Source organism: Besnoitia besnoiti, assembly GCF_002563875.1.
Source record: "Besnoitia besnoiti strain Bb-Ger1 chromosome Unknown contig00015, whole genome shotgun sequence".
In the NCBI taxonomy this organism is placed as follows: Eukaryota; Apicomplexa; class Conoidasida; order Eucoccidiorida; family Sarcocystidae; genus Besnoitia; species Besnoitia besnoiti.
The window spans coordinates 980,440-1,000,686 of NW_021703917.1; the positions used below are offsets into that span (position 1 = coordinate 980,440).

General features: G+C 59.7%; 4 protein-coding genes and 1 non-coding gene across 5 annotated transcripts; 4 read left to right on the forward strand and 1 right to left on the reverse strand.

The window, feature by feature from the left end:
* Positions 1–2,763: 2,763 nt before the first annotated feature.
* BESB_028390 (putative 26S proteasome regulatory subunit 7) lies at positions 2,764–7,340 on the forward strand (the record flags this gene model as incomplete). Its single annotated transcript, XM_029361513.1, has 9 exons — positions 2,764–2,940; positions 3,720–3,924; positions 4,036–4,141; positions 4,745–4,826; positions 5,209–5,447; positions 5,890–6,056; positions 6,338–6,483; positions 6,713–6,871; positions 7,245–7,340. The coding sequence occupies 9 exons, from the start codon at positions 2,764–2,766 to the stop codon at positions 7,338–7,340; spliced, it is 1,377 nt and encodes a 458-aa protein (XP_029215413.1).
* Positions 7,341–8,661: 1,321 nt separating this feature from the next.
* Positions 8,662–15,792, reverse strand: BESB_028400 (uncharacterized protein; the record flags this gene model as incomplete). Its single annotated transcript, XM_029361514.1, has 2 exons — positions 8,662–12,621; positions 13,258–15,792. 2 exons carry the CDS (start codon positions 15,790–15,792, stop codon positions 8,662–8,664), a joined length of 6,495 nt encoding a protein of 2,164 aa, XP_029215414.1.
* A 563-nt stretch (positions 15,793–16,355) lies between these two features.
* Positions 16,356–16,428, forward strand: BESB_029480. Its single transcript has one exon. It is a non-coding gene; the product is annotated as a tRNA-Ala (tRNA).
* Positions 16,429–17,979: 1,551 nt separating this feature from the next.
* On the forward strand, positions 17,980–18,333 carry BESB_028410 (NTPase II; the record flags this gene model as incomplete). Its single annotated transcript, XM_029361515.1, has 1 exon — positions 17,980–18,333. One exon carries the CDS (start codon positions 17,980–17,982, stop codon positions 18,331–18,333), a length of 354 nt encoding a protein of 117 aa, XP_029215415.1.
* A 543-nt stretch (positions 18,334–18,876) lies between these two features.
* On the forward strand, positions 18,877–19,398 carry BESB_028420 (GDA1/CD39 (nucleoside phosphatase) family protein; the record flags this gene model as incomplete). Its single annotated transcript, XM_029361516.1, has 1 exon — positions 18,877–19,398. The coding sequence occupies one exon, from the start codon at positions 18,877–18,879 to the stop codon at positions 19,396–19,398; it is 522 nt and encodes a 173-aa protein (XP_029215416.1).
* Positions 19,399–20,247: the final 849 nt, after the last annotated feature.

Sequence of the window (20,247 nt, forward strand, 5' to 3'; positions counted from 1 at the left end):
GTTTTAGACTACCGTTAGGAGCACACAGCCGAGCCAGCGACAGCAGCGTCTCCTCGGGCGTCCAAATGAGACGGTGAGACCGGCATGGAAGCTGTTAGCTGACGAGAAGGCTGGGAAAGCAAATCGGAGTCTCCTTTTCAGTAATTCTCCTCCCAAGTTCGAGGATTTTCGTTGTCCCAGTGGAAGAAAAGATTCAAACACGCAGTATTGGGGGCCGGGAGATATGCGATCCGCCTGCGAGCGCATGCGCCCTGGAAAGCGAAGGATACGATTCTCGTTTTCGCGCTTTGCTCGACAACGCGAGGAAACCACGTGATAAAATTCAACGAAAGAGTTCTCGACTATTTCACCGTTCCTGTGTGGCAAACACAAGGGGAGAAGAAAGAGGTTGCAACTGCGCTAGCCCATACGGCGAAGCAGAGCGACTCGACAGCACGTCGCACCGCGATAAAACTCTATCTTTCTTTGCTGGCAAAGAGCCTTCTGCTGTTTGAGGCTTCAAAGAAAGAGACAATACGGCTTTTAGATGGTACCCTACACGGGCTTACCTAATTCGCGAGCGGTTTGTGCATCCAGTGCACGCCGACTGGAGCCAGCCGCAGCGACGCCTGCGCTACACGGGAGCGCGCGTGAGAACTGGAGGCGAAGTCGGTGTACCACGGGTACATGTGCAGGTTTTCCGCGATGATTGCTTCTTCGTTGCGAACGCCAATTGAAGTGCAGGCGCAGATGCTTCCTCTTAGACGCGACGGGAACAAGAGCTAACGCACTGAGTTGCTTCCTGGCTCCGCGCCCCTGTCTCCAGTCCTACAGATAAACGAACTCGCTCAAAGCATCTGACTGCCGGCCCCCGTCGAGCTGGTCGCTCGATCCGGGACGTTCAGCGTACAGACTGCTGCGATGGCGTCTGTTGTGCACCAGGAGCTTCTGCTCGTCTGAGGTAGCGCGGCGGCAAGATCCGCCTTTTCTGCATACCGTACCGCTCGCGTTTCTTGCCTCGCCGCAGGGCCTCGCGGCGCCGCCCTCCCTCCGGAGCAGGCTACTGGCGGTTGTGCGACAGCCGTGCCGCGTAATAGACTCCCTGTCTGCTCTCCGGTCTCATACACTCAGGCATTCGTACGCCATTAGCCTTGGAAGTCACTTTTCCTGCGTGCACACTCATGCCACGCAGCACCCAGCGTGCCGGGAGCGAGCCGTGCACTTCCATCTGCGTCAGCTTCTCTGGCGGTGCAAGCGGTGTACGCAAGGCTCGGCAAGCCGTCGCACACCGGAACGCAGATATGTGAATACTTGCGACCTATGCGCTCCGGCTTCCCTGTGTGGCAGCCTGTGCGAGGAGGGCCGGTTGCCCGTCTGCCCCACGAAGGACGCGGATGAAGCCGGGCATCGGGAAGCGCTGTTTCCTCATTGTTTCGAGTCGATGTGTGAGTCAGGTGTATGAACAACGCTCAATCCTCAAAGAGCCGCTAGGGGTCGGTAGGGAGCCATCGAGGCGACGCGGGCGCTGGCGCCGGCGCCGGCGCTGCTTCTCGAAGTGACAGCGTATCCGTGTGCAAAGCTTTGCACACATACACACACTGTAGTGCGCACGAAGTTATCAACTTAAGCAGCGAACGGGCGGAAGCCGTCTGAGTCAGCATCTAGAGCAACACGGAGTCGCCTCGGGTCGCCGCTCGCCTGGCTCCACTGAGGCGCGCCTGGTCGCCTTATCAACGAAGACTGCGTCAACCTTTTCAGCGACTCCCGGCAGTAGCGTGCCATTGTGACGAATGTGTCTGACAACTTGCGTTAGTCCGGATTCGTGAGTTTTTGGAGTTGAGAGGGGGCTGAACTCTGGGAAGCGGAACGGGAATAAAGCGGACAGGTGTGCCTTTCCGCCTCTCTACCCGTGCACGCAGTCTTTTCGAAAGAGACAACTCAGGCGGCAAGAGAGCCAGCGCTGTTCAGGTTTTCACTCGCAGGCAGGGGGTTGTCGGTCGAAAGCACATCACCATCTCAGCGCATGAGAAGGCAACGAACAAGAAAGACGAAGAAAGCGAGAAAGGTCTCCGTCCCGCGCTCTTCGTCGCTTGCCCTGCTCATCTCGGTTTTCTTTTCCTGTTTTGCGGAAGTCGTCCACGAAGAAAAAGAAGCTTCAGCGTCCCTCGCGCCACTGTCTTGACGCGAAGCGGCCGACACAGACAGACGCTTTTCTCACCGGAGAGCGCGGCGTATGTACACCTCATTTCTTCGCTCGCGATTTTCTTTCTCCCTCTTGTGAAGAGAAGGGAGGACACCAGAACCAGTCAAAAAGGGCTCTGCGGGTCTTTCTCCCCTCGGCACTTTTTGCCGGCGTAGTGACGTCTGGTCCGTTCCCGATTTTTCACCTCGAGCTGAGCGCTCTTCGTCGTCCGTATACCCTTCGTCCATTCTCCTATCTTTCTCTGCTTCCTTTCTACATTTGTGCTCGGTTTCTTACCCACTTTGTGGCATGCTTCTTAGCGGGAGCCGCCAGACAAGCCAGCGTCTGTCTTCCCGCCGTCGAACCGCCACCTCCGGCAATCGTTTCTGTGCCTTCTTGTCGCCGCCAATTACTCTCGCTTTTCTTCAATTCCGCGCGTTTTCTCATTCCTCCTTCTCGTTTCAACGGTTTAAAAAAGGCGGGGGAGTCTGCCCTTCGACTTTCCCCGTTTCTCGCGCCGCCTCCTTCGTGTTTCACCTGCAGGCTAGACTTCTTCCTCTTCGCGCGCTCAGGTCTCTCCTCCTGTCCTTTTGTCTGTCACCATGTCCAACGAGAAGAAAAACGAGGCTGAGGCCGGGCAGCCTGCAGCGGCGGAAGCCACTGAGGCGCCTAAGGGCGACAAGAAGAAGGACGACAAGCGGCGGAACTCCATGGACGATGAGGAACCGAAGAAGACGATTCCTCTCGATGACGCAGACATCAACATCCTTAAGTCCTACGTAAGACACAGAGCAAGCGGAGAAGCGGGAGCGCTTCGTTGGCAAGCACTCAGGAGAGAGGAGAGGTGTATGTACAGCTGTGCGCGAAACTCGTTGATGCTCGGGGTTATCAGAAGCCTTAGAGGCGCGGGCAAAGTAGCGAGCATTTAAGGGAAGCAGAAGGGGGGAGGAGTGCGAACTGGGTGTCTTACGCCTTCCGAAGCCACGGAATGGAGCCTCTTTGCGCTGTATTTGGTCCTCTGGGCGGTCGCACTCTGCCGCTCAGTCCTGCATCGCGCCTCTTTCTGTTTTTCGTCCTCATTTGGCCCTTCCTCTTCCGCCTTTTGTTTACCGTTTCATTCTTCCAGTCGCTATGGCTGTCGCCAGCCTCTGTGCATCATGCATGACTCCGTTATGCTACGCGTCCCTGGTGTCGCTTCTTTACCCTCTGGTGCGTCTCGTGCTTCTTCCGTCCTCTCTCTCTGGCGACTCGGCGCTCTCTGGACTTTCTTCGGCGCCTCTGATTCTCTCTCTCTCCTCTCTCATTCGTAGCTCCCTCGGCTCCGTGCGCTGTGTCGAGTATTTCTTATTCATATTCCTCCGCCTTCGCGTTTCAAAGGCGCCTTCTTGCTCACACTCTCTCTCTCTCTCATGTTCATTCTTGTTTTCCCTTTCTCTCTCTTCCTCTGTCGTCCTCTTTCTCCGTTTTTATTTTTCTTTCTCTCCCCCCCTTTTTTTCTGTGTGTCTGCCTCCTTCTCTCTCACGCTCTTCGTTCGTTTGTGTGTCTCTGTTTGCGCAGGGTTTGTCTCCGTACACGTTTGCGATTAAGCGCGTAGACTCAGACATCAAGACGCTCACAGAGAAGATCACGAAGCTCTGCGGAGTGCGCGAGAGCGACACGGGCCTCTGTCCGCCTTCGCAGTGGGACCTGGCGGCAGACAAGCAGCTGATGCAGGAGCAGCCGCTGCAGGTCGCGCGCTGCACGAAAATCATCTACCCTGGAGGTCAGGCACCGCCAACGGGCGAGCGCGCGGAGGGCGAAGAGGCCGCCGGCGGCAACGCCGCGAGCGACAGCCGCGCCTCCGTGCCCTTCGCGGCCGGCGGCGGCGCTGAAGATGAGGAACCCAAATACATCATTAACGTGAAGCAAATCGCGAAATTCGTCGTCGGACTCGGCGAAAAGGTTGCGGCGATGGACATCGAGGAAGGCATGCGCGTCGGGTAAGCGCCGCAGGCGGGGGCACGGTTGAGGGAGAGAGTGTGGAGTCTGCGAGACGCATCCAAACAGAGAGAGAGGGAGAGAAGCACAAATCGCCACGAGGTTGGGGAGAGGGCGGGCCGGGGGGTGAGGAAGAATGGAGGAGGAAGAAGGCGAGGGAAGTGCGGCCTCAGGACAGGCAAGAAGAGAGAGGAGGCGCACGAGGGAACAGAGCGTGGGAAGGGAGAGACGAGAAGAGGAGGCTCGATAGTGGGCGCGATCGGTCGCCTGCGAATGAAGCGAGGAACCTGAAAGTTTCGGAGAACAGGAAACGCAAGAGATCCATCTGGATGGATGCTACGGCGGACGGAAGGGGAGATGCGAAGGCGCCTGAGGGAGAGGGAAGAGTGCGGGAGTCGAGGCCGCGAGAGGTCGAGATGGAGACTGCGGCAAGGAGTCAAAGGGGAGCTGCCAGACACACGCGGAAAGAAGAAGATAGGTGTTTGGCCTGCAGGCCGCTCTTTTGAAGGACAGAGTTCTTTGTGTTCACTCTTTCTTCGCATGGAGCTGGCGCAGGAATGCGTAGCAAGTCGTGTTTCTCTTCGCTTCTCTCGATATCTCTGCAGCGTGGACCGAAACAAATACAAGATTCAAATTCCGTTGCCGCCAAAGATCGACCCCACCGTCACCATGATGACAGTCGAAGAGGTGAGGTTCATCTCCTCTTTTGTCACTTCATCTTTCTCCACGTCTGTCGCGGGGGAGCCTCGTCTTCCCCACGATCACTCTCTCTCTTTGTTGGTCATGTCTCCGCCTCGTGTTTCAGTCGACTTTCTTTTTTCTTTTGTGTGCCGGGGTAGTGTCTGTTTTCAAAGCAGTGTCTCCCCTCGTTTTGCCTGACTGTCCCTCTGCTCCTTCTACCTCCACAAGAAAAGAACGAGCATCTTTCTGCTTCTCGGGGTTGGATTTTTTGTTGGCTCGCTGCGCAAGGCCGTCTGTGCCCGTCTGTCTGAGCTGGTTTCTTTTTTTTCCCGTTTTTCACCACACCTGCGACTGTTTCCTTCTCGCTGTTGTTCCGCGTGTGGCGCAGAAACCGGACGTGACTTACAATGACGTCGGCGGTGCGAAGGAGCAGCTCGAGAAGCTCCGCGAAGTCTTGGAGCTCCCATTGCTGCACCCAGAGCGCTTCCTCGCCCTCGGTATCGACCCTCCGAAGGGTGTCCTCCTCTACGGGCCGCCCGGCACCGGAAAGACTCTCACGGCGCGCGCGGTCGCCAATCGAACAGACGCCTGCTTCATCTGCGTCATCGGCTCTGAACTCGTCCAGAAGTGAGGCTTCGCTTCGCCAGACGCTAAACTATACATTTACATATGTAAAGATTCATATACATATAGTATGTATGTATATATATATTCATATACACTACATACATATATTTATGTAAGTGTGCATATGTATGTGCTTGGGTTGGCTTCTTTCTTCACTGCCTCTTGGAGGAGCGCGGTTTGCTTCGTGGTCGCTGGAGTGCGTCAAAAGTGTGTGATGAAAGTTCAATTTTCCACTGTCTTCGGGTTCAACACTGGTGCCTCTTCGCCTCTTCTGCGTCCCCCTCCCCCCCGGCATGCAAGCATGAGCGTGCGCCGAAGGAGGCGCCTGCATGCAGCATCAATTTTTGAGGGGTTGATACGTGGTGCGGCATGTGCAGAGAGACGGGGGTCGCGCGAATGCGTGGAACGGCGTTGGTGCGCGCGGCTCGGTTTTTCTCTTCAGATACGTCGGTGAAGGCGCCCGCATGGTTCGCGAGCTCTTTCAGATGGCGCGGAGTCGCCGCGCGTGCATCTTGTTTATCGACGAAGTCGACGCGATCGGCGGCAGCCGAGGCGGGGAGGGCGAGGGGAACGCGCACGGGGATCACGAAGTGCAGCGAACGATGCTCGGTAAGAAGCGCCTCCATATTTTTTTTTGCGAGGGTTTCTGGGGCGGCGGATCGGGTGTCGCGCCTGTTGTCGGGGCTCGTTTTCTCTTTTTTGTCTCTAAGGGCGCGCGCGAGTCGCGGCCAACTCGAGGAGGGTCACAGAAGAGACAGGCAGCGCAGCGCGAGTCTGCAGGAGTCCCCTGCGTCCGCGGTCTCCCCTCTCTGGGGCGGAGTCGCAAGCGTTTGTCGCACATTTGTTTTGTAAATCGAGGCGCGTGGCTTCTCTCGCCTGCGGCTCTTCAGAAATCGTCAACCAGCTGGACGGCTTTGAAGCGCGTGGCAACATCAAGGTGCTGATGGCGACGAATCGACCCGACACTCTCGATCCCGCGCTGCTGCGCCCGGGCCGCCTCGACCGAAAAATCGAATTCGGTCTCCCAGATCTGGAGGTGCGTCCAGGGGAGGTGGATGCCGCATATTTTTAGAGAGAGAAGTTTTTTCTGCACGTCGCGTGTCTGAGACTGCCGCGATGATATGGCGCGGCGACACGTCGCGGGCGCTGCAGCTCGTCCGCTTGGCTTTTTTTTTTTGCGCGCGCTTCCGCTGGAGGCGCCTCTTCGAAGGGGCGATTTCTGCACTCGCGCCTCGGTGTCTGTCGGGTGCCTCGAACTTCTTCAGGGCAGGACGCACATCTTCAAGATCCACGCGAAGACGCTGAGCGTCGACCGCAACATCCGCTACGAGCTCCTTGCGCGCCTCTGCCCCAATAGCACAGGCGCCGATATCCGCTCAGTCTGCACCGAGGCGGGAATCTTGGCCATTCGCGCGAGAAAGAAGGTGAGAAAATCATGGAAAAAGCCGACAGGGACTAGCTTGCTTTTCCGCCTGTGGACAAAGGCGCGCTCTGCCGTCGGGTGCGCCAGTCGTGTTTTTTAACTGCTTCAGTCTAGTCGTCGTTTCTCTCCGTTGCATACGACACCACCTTCCAAGCGTGTGGCCTACTCCCTTGCGACGCTTTGGTGTCTTTTTTTAGTCTTTTTTTCCCTTGATGGATCTGTCTCACGAGAGTGGGGTCTCCCCTCGCTTGCGGCGCTCGTACGCCTTACGCAGTCCGCAGGGCTGCCGCTGGCGCAGCGTTTTTTCAGCGCTTCTCTTCGAAACGCCGAAGCAGCTTGACGTTTCTCTCTTTGTCTTCGTGCGTGATCTCCAGAGCATCAGCGAGAAGAACTTCATCGACGCGATCAACCGAGTCATTAAGGGCTACAAGAAGTTCAGTGCCACGGCCAAGTACATGGTATACAACTGAGGAGCCCAGACGAGTTTTCATTCCTCTTCCGTCTTCACATGGAGCGCGTCGCTGCGCTCCATGTGCGTTGTTCCCCGGGTTGTGTCCTTTGGCCTTTTCGCTCTAGCCACGTTCTCACCGTGTCCCTTCATCAGAGGTCTCGTGTCCAGGTGCGGTGCGTGGGCTTGCGGCGGGTAGCGTGACGTCTTCTTTTCTCGATTTGTTTTTTCTGGTTCTGTTTTTGCCTCGCGCGTCTATCGACTTCCTGCTTCGAAGGCCGCGTGTCGGTCGGGGGCCGAGTGAGAGGAGAGCGCGCTCGGCGGTGCTGGCTGTCTCCCACTCTAAGATTCTGTCGCAACTCGTCAGCGAGAAAAACCTTTCACGCGAAAGAAAATCAAAGTCTGTCTGGCGTTCCAGAAACGCAGAACGCGAAGGGGCGTTCCTTCGTGGCGCGGCGTCTGGAGAGGACTCTTTGCGTAATCCTGCTTCTTCAGTGGGCGCACGAATCTCTCGCGCATCCTTGCCGCTTCTCGCGCTCGTTGGCTGCCCCTTTCGGGGATCGTTTCCTTCTCACTCCCCGTTTTTCTCCGGCTGACTGTGCCGTTCTGCCGCTTCTGTATCGCGCGCATGTCGGCAACCTCCCCTCTCCTGCCTCTCTCTAGGTCTTCCCCGTACGCTTCGTTTCTGCATGCGTGCCTCGACGATGCGTCTCTATGAGTCACAATTCTTCTTTGCCCCTTGCTAGTTGCGCCGAAAGCTTAAGACAGTCACTTCAGTGCGCCAGTGTCCTACCTGCGAGCTCTATAGAGCTTGGCCTCAGGCTCGAGTTTCGCTAGCGAAGCGAAGCTAGCAAAGGCATGCCTAAAACCCGAGAAGAAAAGCAGGCGCGTCCACTACGGGGGGGAACGGCACATCACTGTTTGTTGTGTGGAAACCTGGAAAAGTCTGTCTGCATGTTTGCGCCTAATAAACTAAAAAAGAAAAAACCGCGACCACACGCACGGGTAGTCGCTTCGGAGATCCGAAATGGCGCGCAAGGCGTAAGCCTTGTATCCGAATGTGGAAGTGTCCTCGTGAGCGACGACGCCCGAGGACGCGAGGAGACACCACAGCCAACGCAGATCCCAAGTGGCTTCTCAGAAGCGACCCGCTGCGTCATCACGGCCCTCGATGCCTCAGACACGTCTCGACACGAACACTTTGGCGCGGCGAATGTCGCTCTCTCGATTTCCCTTGGCAGCCTCTCGAATCTCTTCCGCCCTTTCCGCTCCAAGTCTGAGACCTCGTTCTCACACTACCTCTTCCTGTCTTCTTTCTTCTTTCCTCGCCCTCCTCTCTTCTCTCAGCTTTCACGCACGAGAAGAATGTCGAGGACGTAGGGGCCAACGGCGACTTCTTTGTCGACGTCCCAGTTTCCCTCTCTGAGCCTCGCGTCACCCGCTGCTGCCTCGTCGCAATGTCCTTCGAGGGTTTGCCTTCGCTGTGCGTCTTCCGTGGAGTCGCCTTCGTGCCCGTCTGACGTCGCGCTGCGTTCGCGCTGCGCCTGAACGAGCTGCAGCGCGGGCTGCAGCGAGGAGAAAACTTGCCGATGGAAATTCGAAGTGTGAGGCGTCGCATCGCCTGTCGGGACCTGGCGGTGAGCGAAGAGCGTCTTCGCGGCCTCCTCCGCGAGCGCCAAGCGCCGATACAAATCTGAGCTGCGTGGCTCCCCATCCGCGTCCTCTGTCTCGGGTCTTAGTGGGATATCCAGGCACATTTCGTCGTCTGGGACTTCCCTGCTTCCTTGCGACGCTGCATATGAGGCCTCTGGCGCCTCGATTCGCGTCTCTCCCCCGCCCGAAGTCTTCTCTGCGTCATCGGACTCGTTAGCTCCGCGTCTCCCCGCCTCCTCGTTGCATGCGTCCTCCTCTTCCGTGCGTCTTTTGTGCCATATGATGGCGGCGGGGCTTCTCTGCTCACGGGATGTATGCGTTTCCTTGTCGTTTCCCTCCCCTCGGACCTCGCTGCTTCCTTCCTCCCTGCCCTGGTCGCGGACTTCCGTCTCATTTCCTTCGCGGTCTGGCTCGCTCGCGTCTCCCCGCTGGTGGCGCGGCCGCTGCAGCCTCCCCCACAGGCGCATCTGGTTTTTTCGTGTCAGTTTTTCCTTCAGTTTCGCATCCCGCGTCTCTTGCTTTCGCTGCCGCTCTTCGGTTCGCTCTCTCGCGTGCTTCGCCCATTCCTCGCGCAGTCGCGGCGACGCCCCCCGTGCCGCCTCGAAGAAGTCGTCGGCGGCCTGCCTCGACGGGCTCCTCGGCCGCTCGCGGCGGTCTGCGGCCTCGCGCGCAAGCGCCTCTCTCAACTTCGCCTCTTCCTCGGGGCGGACAAGGAGCGTCTGCTGCAGAAGGGCCTGCAGCGCGAGCACGCTGCACGCGCGGTTTCCGTCGAGAGGACTTCGAGTCTCTGCAGACTCCGCCTCCGCGCGGAAAACCGGCGAGTAGAGTCCCTTCGTGCCGTAAGTCCCCCGGCCTGCGTCGCCCCAGAGGAGCCCCGACGTCGATAGCAGAGTCAGCATGTGCACCTCCCGAAGCTGCGCGAGCGGCAGCCGCGACAGGAAACGCGCGACAGACTCGCGCGGGACGCGCGCGGTGGCGCCAGGCGGCGCCTCCGCGCCGCGCAGGTGCGCATACAGCAGCAGAGAGAGCAGCGTTTGGCGGCACAGTCGCGCAGCCGTCGCGAGACGCACGTCGGCGACGTCGGCCTCTTCTTGAGCGTCTGCCCAGCAGCCAGCGGTCCCAACGTCTCCCTCTTCGAGGCGGCTAGGCCGTTGGCCTGCGCGAGACTCGTGAGGCAGGAGGCCTCCGCCCCGCTCGTCGCGCGCCTTGTCGCCTCTGCTGAGGGCAGTCGCAGCTTCGCCGGTGCCTCTCACGGCTCGGTCTCGAAGCGCCGCATCTGCGCCGTAGGGCTCTGCGCCGTTCGGGTCGCGCGCAGCCAGTCGCTGGAGGCCGCGCGCCTGCGGCGTCAGCGCAGGATCAGCGTCAGCCCACTGCGGCTCAGGCCGCGTGGGCAGCTGCCCTGGCACGCCGCGACAGAGGGGAGAAAATAGTATTTTCTCCGCCGCGGGCGCGCCACGCGACGCGAAAGACGCGAGCGACGGTGAGGGAGGCGAGAAGGGCGCGAACCCTGGATAAGACAGAGGAGAGAAAGAGGAGGAGGCGGAGGCTGCTGCAGAAGAGACGCCAAACGAAGCGGAGTCGCCCGATGGCGGCAGCGGACACAGAGGCGGCGCAAGAGAGAGAGACGAGGAGGAAGAAGTGCAGGCGTCGCCGCAGGGATCTGGGAGTCGTGGAGAGTCTAAACTGGAGCCGAGCGCAAACGCCGGCGCTGCGGTCTCCTCCTCTGCCTTGTGTCCGCTGACTGCGCTTCCTCCTTCCTCGTCTGATCCCGCACGCTTGGCGCTCCGCGGCGCGTCTCCGCCGGTGGCAGGCCCAGGCAGTCGCGCCTCAGGCGCAAACAGAAGCAGAGACGCCAGGCGCGAGAGATGCGGCGCAGACGACGAGGCAGAGGACGGAGAGCGGTGTGGCGCCGACGAAGCGGAGGAGGGCGAGCGAGACGATTCGGAAGAAGCGGAAGAAGAAAGTGACGACAACTGGTGATGCAAGAGCGCGTACTTCAAAATGGGGTCAAGCCCCAGGGCCGCAGTGTGTCGCCAGAGGCGCAGCAGCCGAGCGAGCAAGACGCTCCAGGAGAGAAGGAGGACCTCTTCGATTTCCGTCAGCCAGCCGCGTCGCGCGTATGCGCCCTCTACACGCGAAGACGACTGGAGACATCTCCCCCTCGCATCTGCAGGCGGCGAAGCAGACGACGAATCAGTCAGCGAGCATCCCCAAGCGGCCGAAGCGGGGGCGGACGAAGCTGGGGGACGCGAACGGCCCTTCACCCGCGCCAGCCGCGATGCCGCTTCCCGCGAGACGCCGCTCGTCCGTCCGGGCTTCTCGACAGAGAGCAGAGCAAGAGGCGGAGAATGGAGAAGCAGCGCTGAACAGAACGAAGGCAGCTGGCCTAGCGGCATCGCGCGCAAGAACTGCCTAGCCCGTGCCGCGCGAGCCGCAAGGCTGCTCTGCTCGCTTCGCCGCCAGTGTGCCTCGCCACACTCGACTGGCGGCGCTTCGTTTTCTCCCTCAGGCTCCCGCGGTCTCTGCGGCGGCGCTGACGCCCCGACCGCCGTGGGCGCCCTGCGAGCCAGAGAGAGAAGCTCCGCCGCGGCGAGAGGCGCGAGGCGCATCAGCGAGACCGCCAAGTCACCCACTTGTGTGGGACTGAGGCGCGAGGCCAGCGCAGAGACCAAATGCGCCGGCGCGGGAGAGGCGGTGGCGCACGAAGGGGGGACGAGAAGGAGTTTGATGACTCGGTTTTGCCACTGGGGAGAAGGCGGAGGCACCTCGCCGAACCCGCTCGTGTGAAGGAACGTCAGAAGCTGCTCGGGAGTGCATTTATGGTAGAATCGAATCTTCTTCTCTGCCGGCCTTCCTCCCACATCGTCGCTCGCCCGCGAGGTACAATCCTCAAGCTGCGCTGCGTTCGGGGGTGCGTGCAGAGACGAAGCCGAGGCAGGAGCCGAAGACGAGGCGGATGCGAGGAGGGGTTTCGCCTCTTGCGTCTCGCTGCTGGCGGATGCGCCTGCGTCTGTGCTGAGCGTATCCCCCCGCCGATTTGGTGTAGTTTGCGTCCTTTGTCTTCTTCCAAGTCGCGCTGTTTTCTGCGCTTCCTGCGCGTCCTCCGCGCGCTTCTCCAGGGCGTCGCCGGGCGTCAGCGTGTCACCGTCGTACGCGTGCCAGAGGTACTCGAGGAGCTCGTCATGGGAGAAGCGCAGGCGCCGAAAATGGAGCAGGAGATCTGCGACTTGCCCCGTCTTCCACGTGTCCAGCCAGACGACTTCGTTCTCCTCCTCACTGTCTTCTGTCGCTTCCTCGCGCCTCGTCTGCGCTGCAGCCACGGCCGGCGCGCCGCGAGCCGCCGAGAGGCGCGGAGACTGCTGGGACTGCGGCTGAGAACCCGAGGGCGACGTGCAGGAGCAGGGAGAGAGCAAAAAGTCGCACAGCCTGTTGAAGAAGGGCTCGTGAGAAACGTCGCCGTCCGCGAACGCCTGCACAGCCAAGACGGCCAGGTCCGGCGAGGCCTCCATCTCGCTAATTCTCTCGAAAAAAGAGAGCGACGACGAGGGCGCAAGAGGCGAAGAAGAGAGCGGAGGCGAGTCCGCAGAGGAGAGACTGCCGCAGAGCTCCTCGAGGCGGTATTCCAGTTCGTCGCCAATAGCTTTGAAGGTCTGAAGCGACACACATGCACGCCAGAATGTCCCGGGAAGCGCAAGTTGTGAACTGCGTGGATTGCCGAGAAGTGAAGTGCACACGCAGGAGTCTCTCGCGAGTGAATAAAGCTCCAGTTCTTTGATGCAGGGTTTGGCGCTAGTATTGAAGCACGCCGATTCTCGGGACAGCGGCTTCTGCGTGACCTCCGCGACCCCCTCATACGAATGCAGGGAAGACATCACCTTAGAAACCCAGCTGATGTCTGAAGCGGCTCAGCACTGATGGTACACTCTTCTGCATCCGCTATTTTCTCGTCTCTCGCGCATAGCTTTGCGCGCGTGCTGTCCGCCAGTCAGCGTTTGTGCACTATTTGCTACTCTGGTCTCGTGTTTCTGCGTGCATTCTCTGTTTTTTCTTCCCGATTTTGCCGCGGCTTTGTCTCTTCACTTTTCTGCTGTGTTTTCGAGTTTTCCCCTATGCCCGTTTCCCCCGTTTCCATTCTTGCCTTGCTCTGCGCCCACGACTTGTGCCGCCTTCTCGCGGTCGCTTCAGCGCCTTCTCTCCTTCCCTGCTGTCAGTTGCATCTACTTCTGGGACACAGTCGGGGGATAACTGCCTCTGAGTTGCTCTCTCCGTGTGTCTCCGCTGCTCACCATGAGGCCCTGGCTGTCCCTGCCGCCACCCTGCACGGACACCTGCGGCGCCAACAGCAAAGCCGCCTGGACGAGCTCTGCCACAGAGACGTTCGCGCCGCCCTGCTGAGTCAATTTGACCTGAAGAAGAAACAGAAAGTCGGGAGGAGGCGGCAAGCTCGCCCAAGGCAGCAGGAGCGGCTGCCGAGGCAAAGGCGAAAGTGTGTCGGCGCGAGTCGCGCCCGGGGCTCGCTGCGAGGAAGAGGACGAAGAGTGAGGCGAAAGAGAAGACGATGACGAAGAGGAGGAGAAAGAGGAAAGGAGGAAAATCAGCTGAGACAGCGAGAGCCCGGAGGACGGGTTCCGAAGGATGGGGCTGGAGTGTAGGGACAGCCGAGGAGACAGGGACGCAGAAAGAGGCGTCGCGCAAGAAGAGAGAGACGAAGAGGAAGGAGCGAACAAAGCGAGAGACGAGCGAAACACAGTATACACGGTCTGTCGCGCGAGAGCCAGGAAGGCTGCGGACGATGAGGCGCTCGACCCGTCCACGCAGTCAACCACCTGGGACGCGAGGTGCACGTACACCTGAACGAGCTGCCGAAGCTCGTGGACCGACAGCGAGGGGACGGCATCGGGCGCGTTGCCTCTTTGTGTAGACGCAAATCGAGACGAAAGGGTCGACGCGCGTTGATACCTCAGCAAGATGTGAGTCAGCAAAACATGCAGAACGGCCCCGTGATTGATTCTCGCTTCTCTCTGCAGATTCTCCCTGTCTGCGCAGCTGTCGGCGCCCGCCAGCGCGCTGTCGCCTCCACTGGGTCGCGCCGCGCCGCTTCCCAGCAGAGCGCCCTCTCCACTCTTCCTCGTGGAAAAGGGCTGAGACGTCGAGGGCGACAAGAGAGGAGGACAGGAGTCGCTTGAGGAAGGCGGCGACTCTACACAAGGGGTGCGGAACGAGGGCGAACGGAGGGAGGGGCGAGGGGGTGGCGAGGATCCAAGGAGACAGAAGAGACGAATGGCGGTGCGCAGATCGAACTGGCGCAGAGACCACGCAGGAAAGCGGAAGGGCGAAGCGCCCGAGTCGGGCAGACCTGGAGAGAGCACATGCGGCGGCGGATTGCCAGGCGGCAAGGGGTCGGGAGGCGCCCAGCGGGGAGGCGACGCAGCCGCGGCGGATGCGGCGGAGGGCGTAGGGCGATGGAGCGGCGCGAGGGGCAAAGGAGGAGTCGGGAGAGAGGTTTTCTGCGCGTGACTCGGGTAGAGCTCCTGAAGGTAAAAGTCGTTTTGTTGGTGCTGGGCGTGAGGCAGATGCACGCGAACGCAGGCCGCCGCAGCGGCCCAGAAACGCCGACAGCGACAGCCTGCGCAGGCGCGCTTCTCGCACGTCGCCAGAAGAGCTGCGGGCGCCGGCGCCCTGACGATACCCGCATCTGGCCTCCGGGGGGCGTCAGGAGAAGAGAAAGACGAAGTCGGCAGGAGGCGGGGGGGGGCGGAGGAAGGGAGCTCGCGAAGAGAAGAGGGCAGTGGAGGCGAGGCAGAGGAAGACGACAAACCAGCGTAGAAATCAAGCCAGTGTGGCAGTGAGCCACGAGATGGAGATGAAGATGGTGGCGTGGCTCCAGGCGGCTGACAGAGAGCGCAAATGCACTCTGGAGCCATGTCTGAGCGAACTGTCTCGCTGGGGTGGTCAGCCTGGGGAGAGTCGCACCCCTCAGGCAGGCCGTCTGGAGGCAGCGCAGAAGAGAGAGAGGCCGAGGAAAACGAACGAGAGGCAAAGGCGTGGTGAGAGAAAGATGCAGAAGAGTCTTGTAAGGATATCAGCGCAGGCTGAGACGACGCCTGCGGCGACGACGGCGACAGGCAAAGTGAGCGTAGAGCAGAATGCCGCTCTGACGGTTTGAGCAGTCTTTCGCGTCCATCTGTAAGTACAGTGCGACGCGCGATATTTCCACTCGGCGTGGGCGCGTCGGGACTGCCTCCTGCGGCCGCCCTTTGCGAAGAGCCAGAGAGGAACGCGCGACTGGCAGGAAAAAGAAAAGGGGCTGTCGCACCGTGGCTGGGCTGCGGCTGCCACAGGACACGCCGCTCATTCGAAAGGCCTCTCCAGTGCGAAGAGGAGGCGCGACGGCCGCCGACAGGGGGATGATTAGCTGGTGGCGGCGACAGAGAGACAGGGAAGGAGACACTCCGTGCGTACGCCGGCGGCGAACAACGCGAGTTAGGTCTTTCAGAACGAGCGGCAGCGCGGGCGAGGCTCGGTACGTGTGAGTCCGCGGCCGCGGCAGTCCCTCCTCTTAAGCGCGGGCGACACGCGAATCCAGGACGGAGGAGAGACAGGGGGCGGCTCTGTGCCGCAGCCTCCTTGCCGCCTGGACTGGAGGCCGCGCACACGGGCGGCAGGGTCCTACAGTAGCCTTCGGCGGCGCGAGAGGCTTCGCAGGCAGACGCGCGAGCCGAAGCGAGAACGCGGCCTGGAGGCCCGAGGAGCGAAACGGGGACACCGCGACGCGGCCTGAGGCCCTCGCACCCGCCCAAGGCGGGCGGGAGGTGAGTCATCGGCAGGTCCTCGCCTTCTCAGTTACAGATGTAGGAGGAGACAGCTGGGGACAGCGGAAGACAATGCGCAAACAAATGTAAGCATGCAGCGGCGTGGTTGGCTGGCGTGTCTCTCTGCGTCGCCGTCGGCAGGGCTGAGTGCCGTAGGTCGAGGAATAGAGACAGTCCTCAGCGCAGCGTAAGAGTTTTTTCTCGCATTCTCCGTCGCGAAGATGCAGGGACGAAGCGCACAGCCATGAAGAAGCTGAGGAGGGTGTGCAGGCAGGCCGCAAAGGAAAGAATCTTTCCGTTGCTGCCGCGCTGTTGAGTCGATCGTCCGCGTAGATGCAGATGCTAAATCTCCTACGCATGCGCTCCAGCAGCATACGCTCACAGAGACCGGTGGCTGTCGTGTCGCCTCGCAACATGAGGAAAAGCGGCGAATTGTTACATTTACTGCAAATTGGGATGGAGGAGGCCCTTGCGTTGGATTCCGCGTCCGGAAGACCGCGAAAGAAGGCACGCAGACAGTCGTATAGAGGCACGCAATGGGGGCGCCGGCGAGCGGAGACTCTCCCCCGCCAGGGCGTCTAGCTCAAATGGTAGAGCGCTCGCTTAGCATGCGAGAGGTAATGGGATCGATACCCATGTCGTCCAGCTTTTTTCCCTGGGATGTCGAATTCCACTTTTAAGGACATTTGGTGAACAGCGGGTTTCTCAGCGCGTTTGTGTGTTGCTGGTTTTAAAAAAATTGCAGGAGATATCGTGAACTAGGACTGGGCGCTTCTGTTGCTGCGCGTCGCATCTTGCGTTAAAGAGTGGTTCGGGCAGCCGCCTGTGAAACTCGCTCTGTCTATCTCTTCTAGATGGAGAAGCTCTCACATCCAGACCTCCTGCAACACTACCGTAATCGGTTCTTAGACGAACTAACCGGTATTCTGCCGCTCCCTGCACAGGCCGAGCTGCAGAGTATTTCTGTGTCCTAGATACAGGCCACGCGCATGTGATTGTGATCTAAGGAGGTTCGCACAACATCAGGGCAACAGCTGCTCGCTGATCAATAACACCGGCTCAGCAAGCGTCTAGACCCAAGTTAGGGGATGTCAGGTTGAAGTTTTCCGGCAGCATGTTTCGGCTGACCACCCTTTCCCTCTCAATAGGAGCCGGCCGTATTTTTCGTTCCTTATGGTGCCGCATGACGGGGCATGCCTCGGGCCTGTTTGCTCAATTCCATGGCTGACTGTTGGCGGCAGTCTAGACGGGCGGTTTCTCTGCGCGCCGCATCCGCAAACACGCGCCGTTCACTGCGAGTGTCTCGTGGAGGAGTTAGATATAGGTATGGGCTAGGCCAAAATGGTGACGCTCGCCGCTGGAGGCGACGTCTTCTGAGGCAGCTGCGTCGCGACGAAAGATCCAGCTTCTGAAGGAAGTTTTGCGACGCTGTTTCAGTGCCGATGGAACTCGTGCTTTATGCTGCCCAGCGCCATCGCAAGTCAGACGCCCGTAGCAGAGCCTGCTGCTCGATACGAGACGCAGCACGGGCTGCCGCAGTGCGTGTCTGTAGTCGTTCTTCTCTTCTCGCGACCCCGACTTCGTGCTGGCGCACCACAGTCGCCGATCGTCTTGTCTTGTCCCGCCACTCCTCCAGGTCTTTCATTTTGCCGCATATGTTACGGTTCACACGTATCTCTACCTGCGTGTTCCACGTTCGGCTGGTGAAGAGTGGTACGCGGCCCTCCGCCGCTCGAGCAGCTTCAGGATACCAGTTAAGTTCACTAGCGGCAAAATGCGAGGTCTGTTGTCTGCGCTTGTTCTGTCGTTGGGCTGTTGGGCATGTTTAGCAGGCGTGGCCGCCGCCAACTCGAGCTCTCGCCTCCGGGGGGGCGACGACGCAGCTGCAGCTCCGACTCATTGTGGTCTGGGTCGTCTGAAGCACCCGCGTGGAGAGTCGCTTTCACCGTGGCTCGCAAGCTATTGTGGTCATTGATGGAGGCAGCACTGCGACGCGAACGAATGGCTTTGTGGCGAGCAACAGGTCGTGCCCTCGCGAAGGGCGCAGCATCGAGGCCTACACGATTGGGCTCCTGGCGCAGCCCAGCGATTTGCTGGGCTGCGCGCCGTGCTTGAGAGGTGGCTGGACGACCACGCCAGCAAGGGCTGAGAGTCGTGGGAGGTTGACTCTCGAGTGCTGTTGAGCGCGTCCCCGAGATGGCGCAGCGCGCGAAGGAACTCATGGAGCAACTGGAGACCGATGCCGTCGGCATTTTGGACGCGCGGCTGACGGAGGAAGAGAAGATCCAAGTTCGCTCCCGGGGGATCCCCGTCCTCTTCTACAGCACAGCAGGCATCCGCGACTTCCACAAGAAGTGGTACCGCGAAGCCCTCTTTGTCGTCCTGCGCGCCGTCATCAACGAACCCACACATGAGCTCGGATACAAGTTCTTCACCAACACGCACTGGTCGCATCCCATCACAGGTGCTAAGGAGGGGTTCTACGCATTCCTCACGCTCAATCCTCCCGAAGCGGCTGGGAGAAGACGCGACGACGTGCTACCTCGATGAGTACGGGACGAAGAGGTGCCGCAATGACCTCGCGGGTGTCGTGGAGGTCGGAGGCGCGTCTGCGCAAATTGTCTTCCCTCTGCAAGATGGCAGCGTCTTGCCGTCCTCCGTCAGGCCTGTTAACCTGCAGACTGAGCGTCTGATTCCGAACAGTTTCCCCAGCGCGGATGTGGCTTCCGTCTCATTCATACAACTGGGTGCGGCCAGTTCCACAGGTCTGTTTCTGAAGCTCTGCAGCAAGCCCGAGTATTTGAAGAACGGCATCTTTACAACCCGTGCTTCTTCAAGAATTTTGGGCAGGCCTGTTCGGCGGGCGACGTCAAAATCAGGCCAGACCTGAACCACAGTCGTGGCGGACGACGTGAGGAGGAACACGCGGAAGCCCGTCGCGACGTACTGCTCAATCAGCAATCCGGAGATCAGCCTCAAGGCGACTCACCAGATGCAGTGTCAGGAGAACATGATTGATCCGCATCAGCCGCTCGAGAAGCACCTGGAATTCCTGATCATCCAGAAAATCGTGGGCATGGGCGAGTTCGACAAATGCCTCGCGGAGGTCGAATCCATCCTCGCGAGCCTTACTTTTCCCCTGCCCGCCAACGTCGAGGCGGCGTCATCTGCTTCGAGTCCTTCGACCAGGTGTTCAAGTTCGCCTCGTCCTCCTCGCCCATGGTTATCACAGGAGGCGCCATGTACGCGGACATCAGTCCACTGCAGGGGCTCGGCCTGCCGTTCAGCGACTTCAGGGGCAGCGCTCACGAGCTGTCTGAGGCCGCGCGCAAGTTCTGCAGGGGGACGGTCGGCTCCAGCCCGTCTGTGCCCGTCGTCAGAGTTGCAGAGGCTGACGAGAAGCTCAACGGCCTGAAATGCGACTTGTGCAAAACGCTTGCGCTCACGGCTTCGCTTCTGGCGCACATGGAAAAAGGCGAGCACCGCCCTCTTCCATCTCGTGGGAGAAAGCATCAGCAGGCCAGACGGCAAACCGCTCGTGGAACTTGGCTGGCATGTGGGCGCCATCCTCCAACAAGTCTTGTTCACCGAGAGGTGGGCTCACGCTGCCTATGAGGCTTCCTTTGCGCACCATTTGTAAGGTGCGGAGCAGCGGCGCTTCTTGTCTTCTGCCGCGAACACGGCCTTCGCGTAGTGCCGCCATGCTGCAGGCCGTGCGCTGACACATCGTATTCCAGGCGAACGATGGAAATATGATGGTTCACAGATCCTGCCGGAACCTGCGTCTCCCCCTCCAGTTGAGGGCTCATTTTATGAAACAGCTTGGCTTCGTGCGTGCCTTACGATGACATGAACCAAAACGGTGTCTTGCCAATGGCCAAGCAGTCGAATGTGGTCCCAACGCGGTAATGATGATATAATGCATGCAAAACGACGCAATTATAACAAAGCTAGACGGATGCTCCGGAGCTTCCAATCGTCTGTTTGAAGAAATAGTGCATGCACAGAAACCGTGCACACGAAGGCTGTGTCTCAGGATCTTTCCATGTCTGCGAGGAGCGTCGTCGAAACTTCCACCTCTCGACCGTCTGCTGTTCTCAGCTCTTCTGCGTCGTACCGGCTGGCAGCCTCACACTTTCAGGGCACGCGGCAGCTTTTTTCGAAAATAGGTAGTGCTTTTTTGGTGTAATTCCAACTGAAGCAAATCAGGAACACAGTTCACTGCGAATGGCGTCTCGTCACGTTGTCTTCATGGCATATGCATGTAGACAGGCAGCCCTAGCAGCATGCCAGTCGGGCGTGCAATAGGTGCCTTCGCTGAACTTCCTACAGATAAGGGTCTAACACACGCCCAGATATCGCGAGAGTAAATATATTTGCCCGCTGGCAGGTGTATGCGACAAGGGCTTGCTGTATAAACTACCAGACTGCAGCTGTGTGTTTTCGTTCGCGACTTGGCTTCCC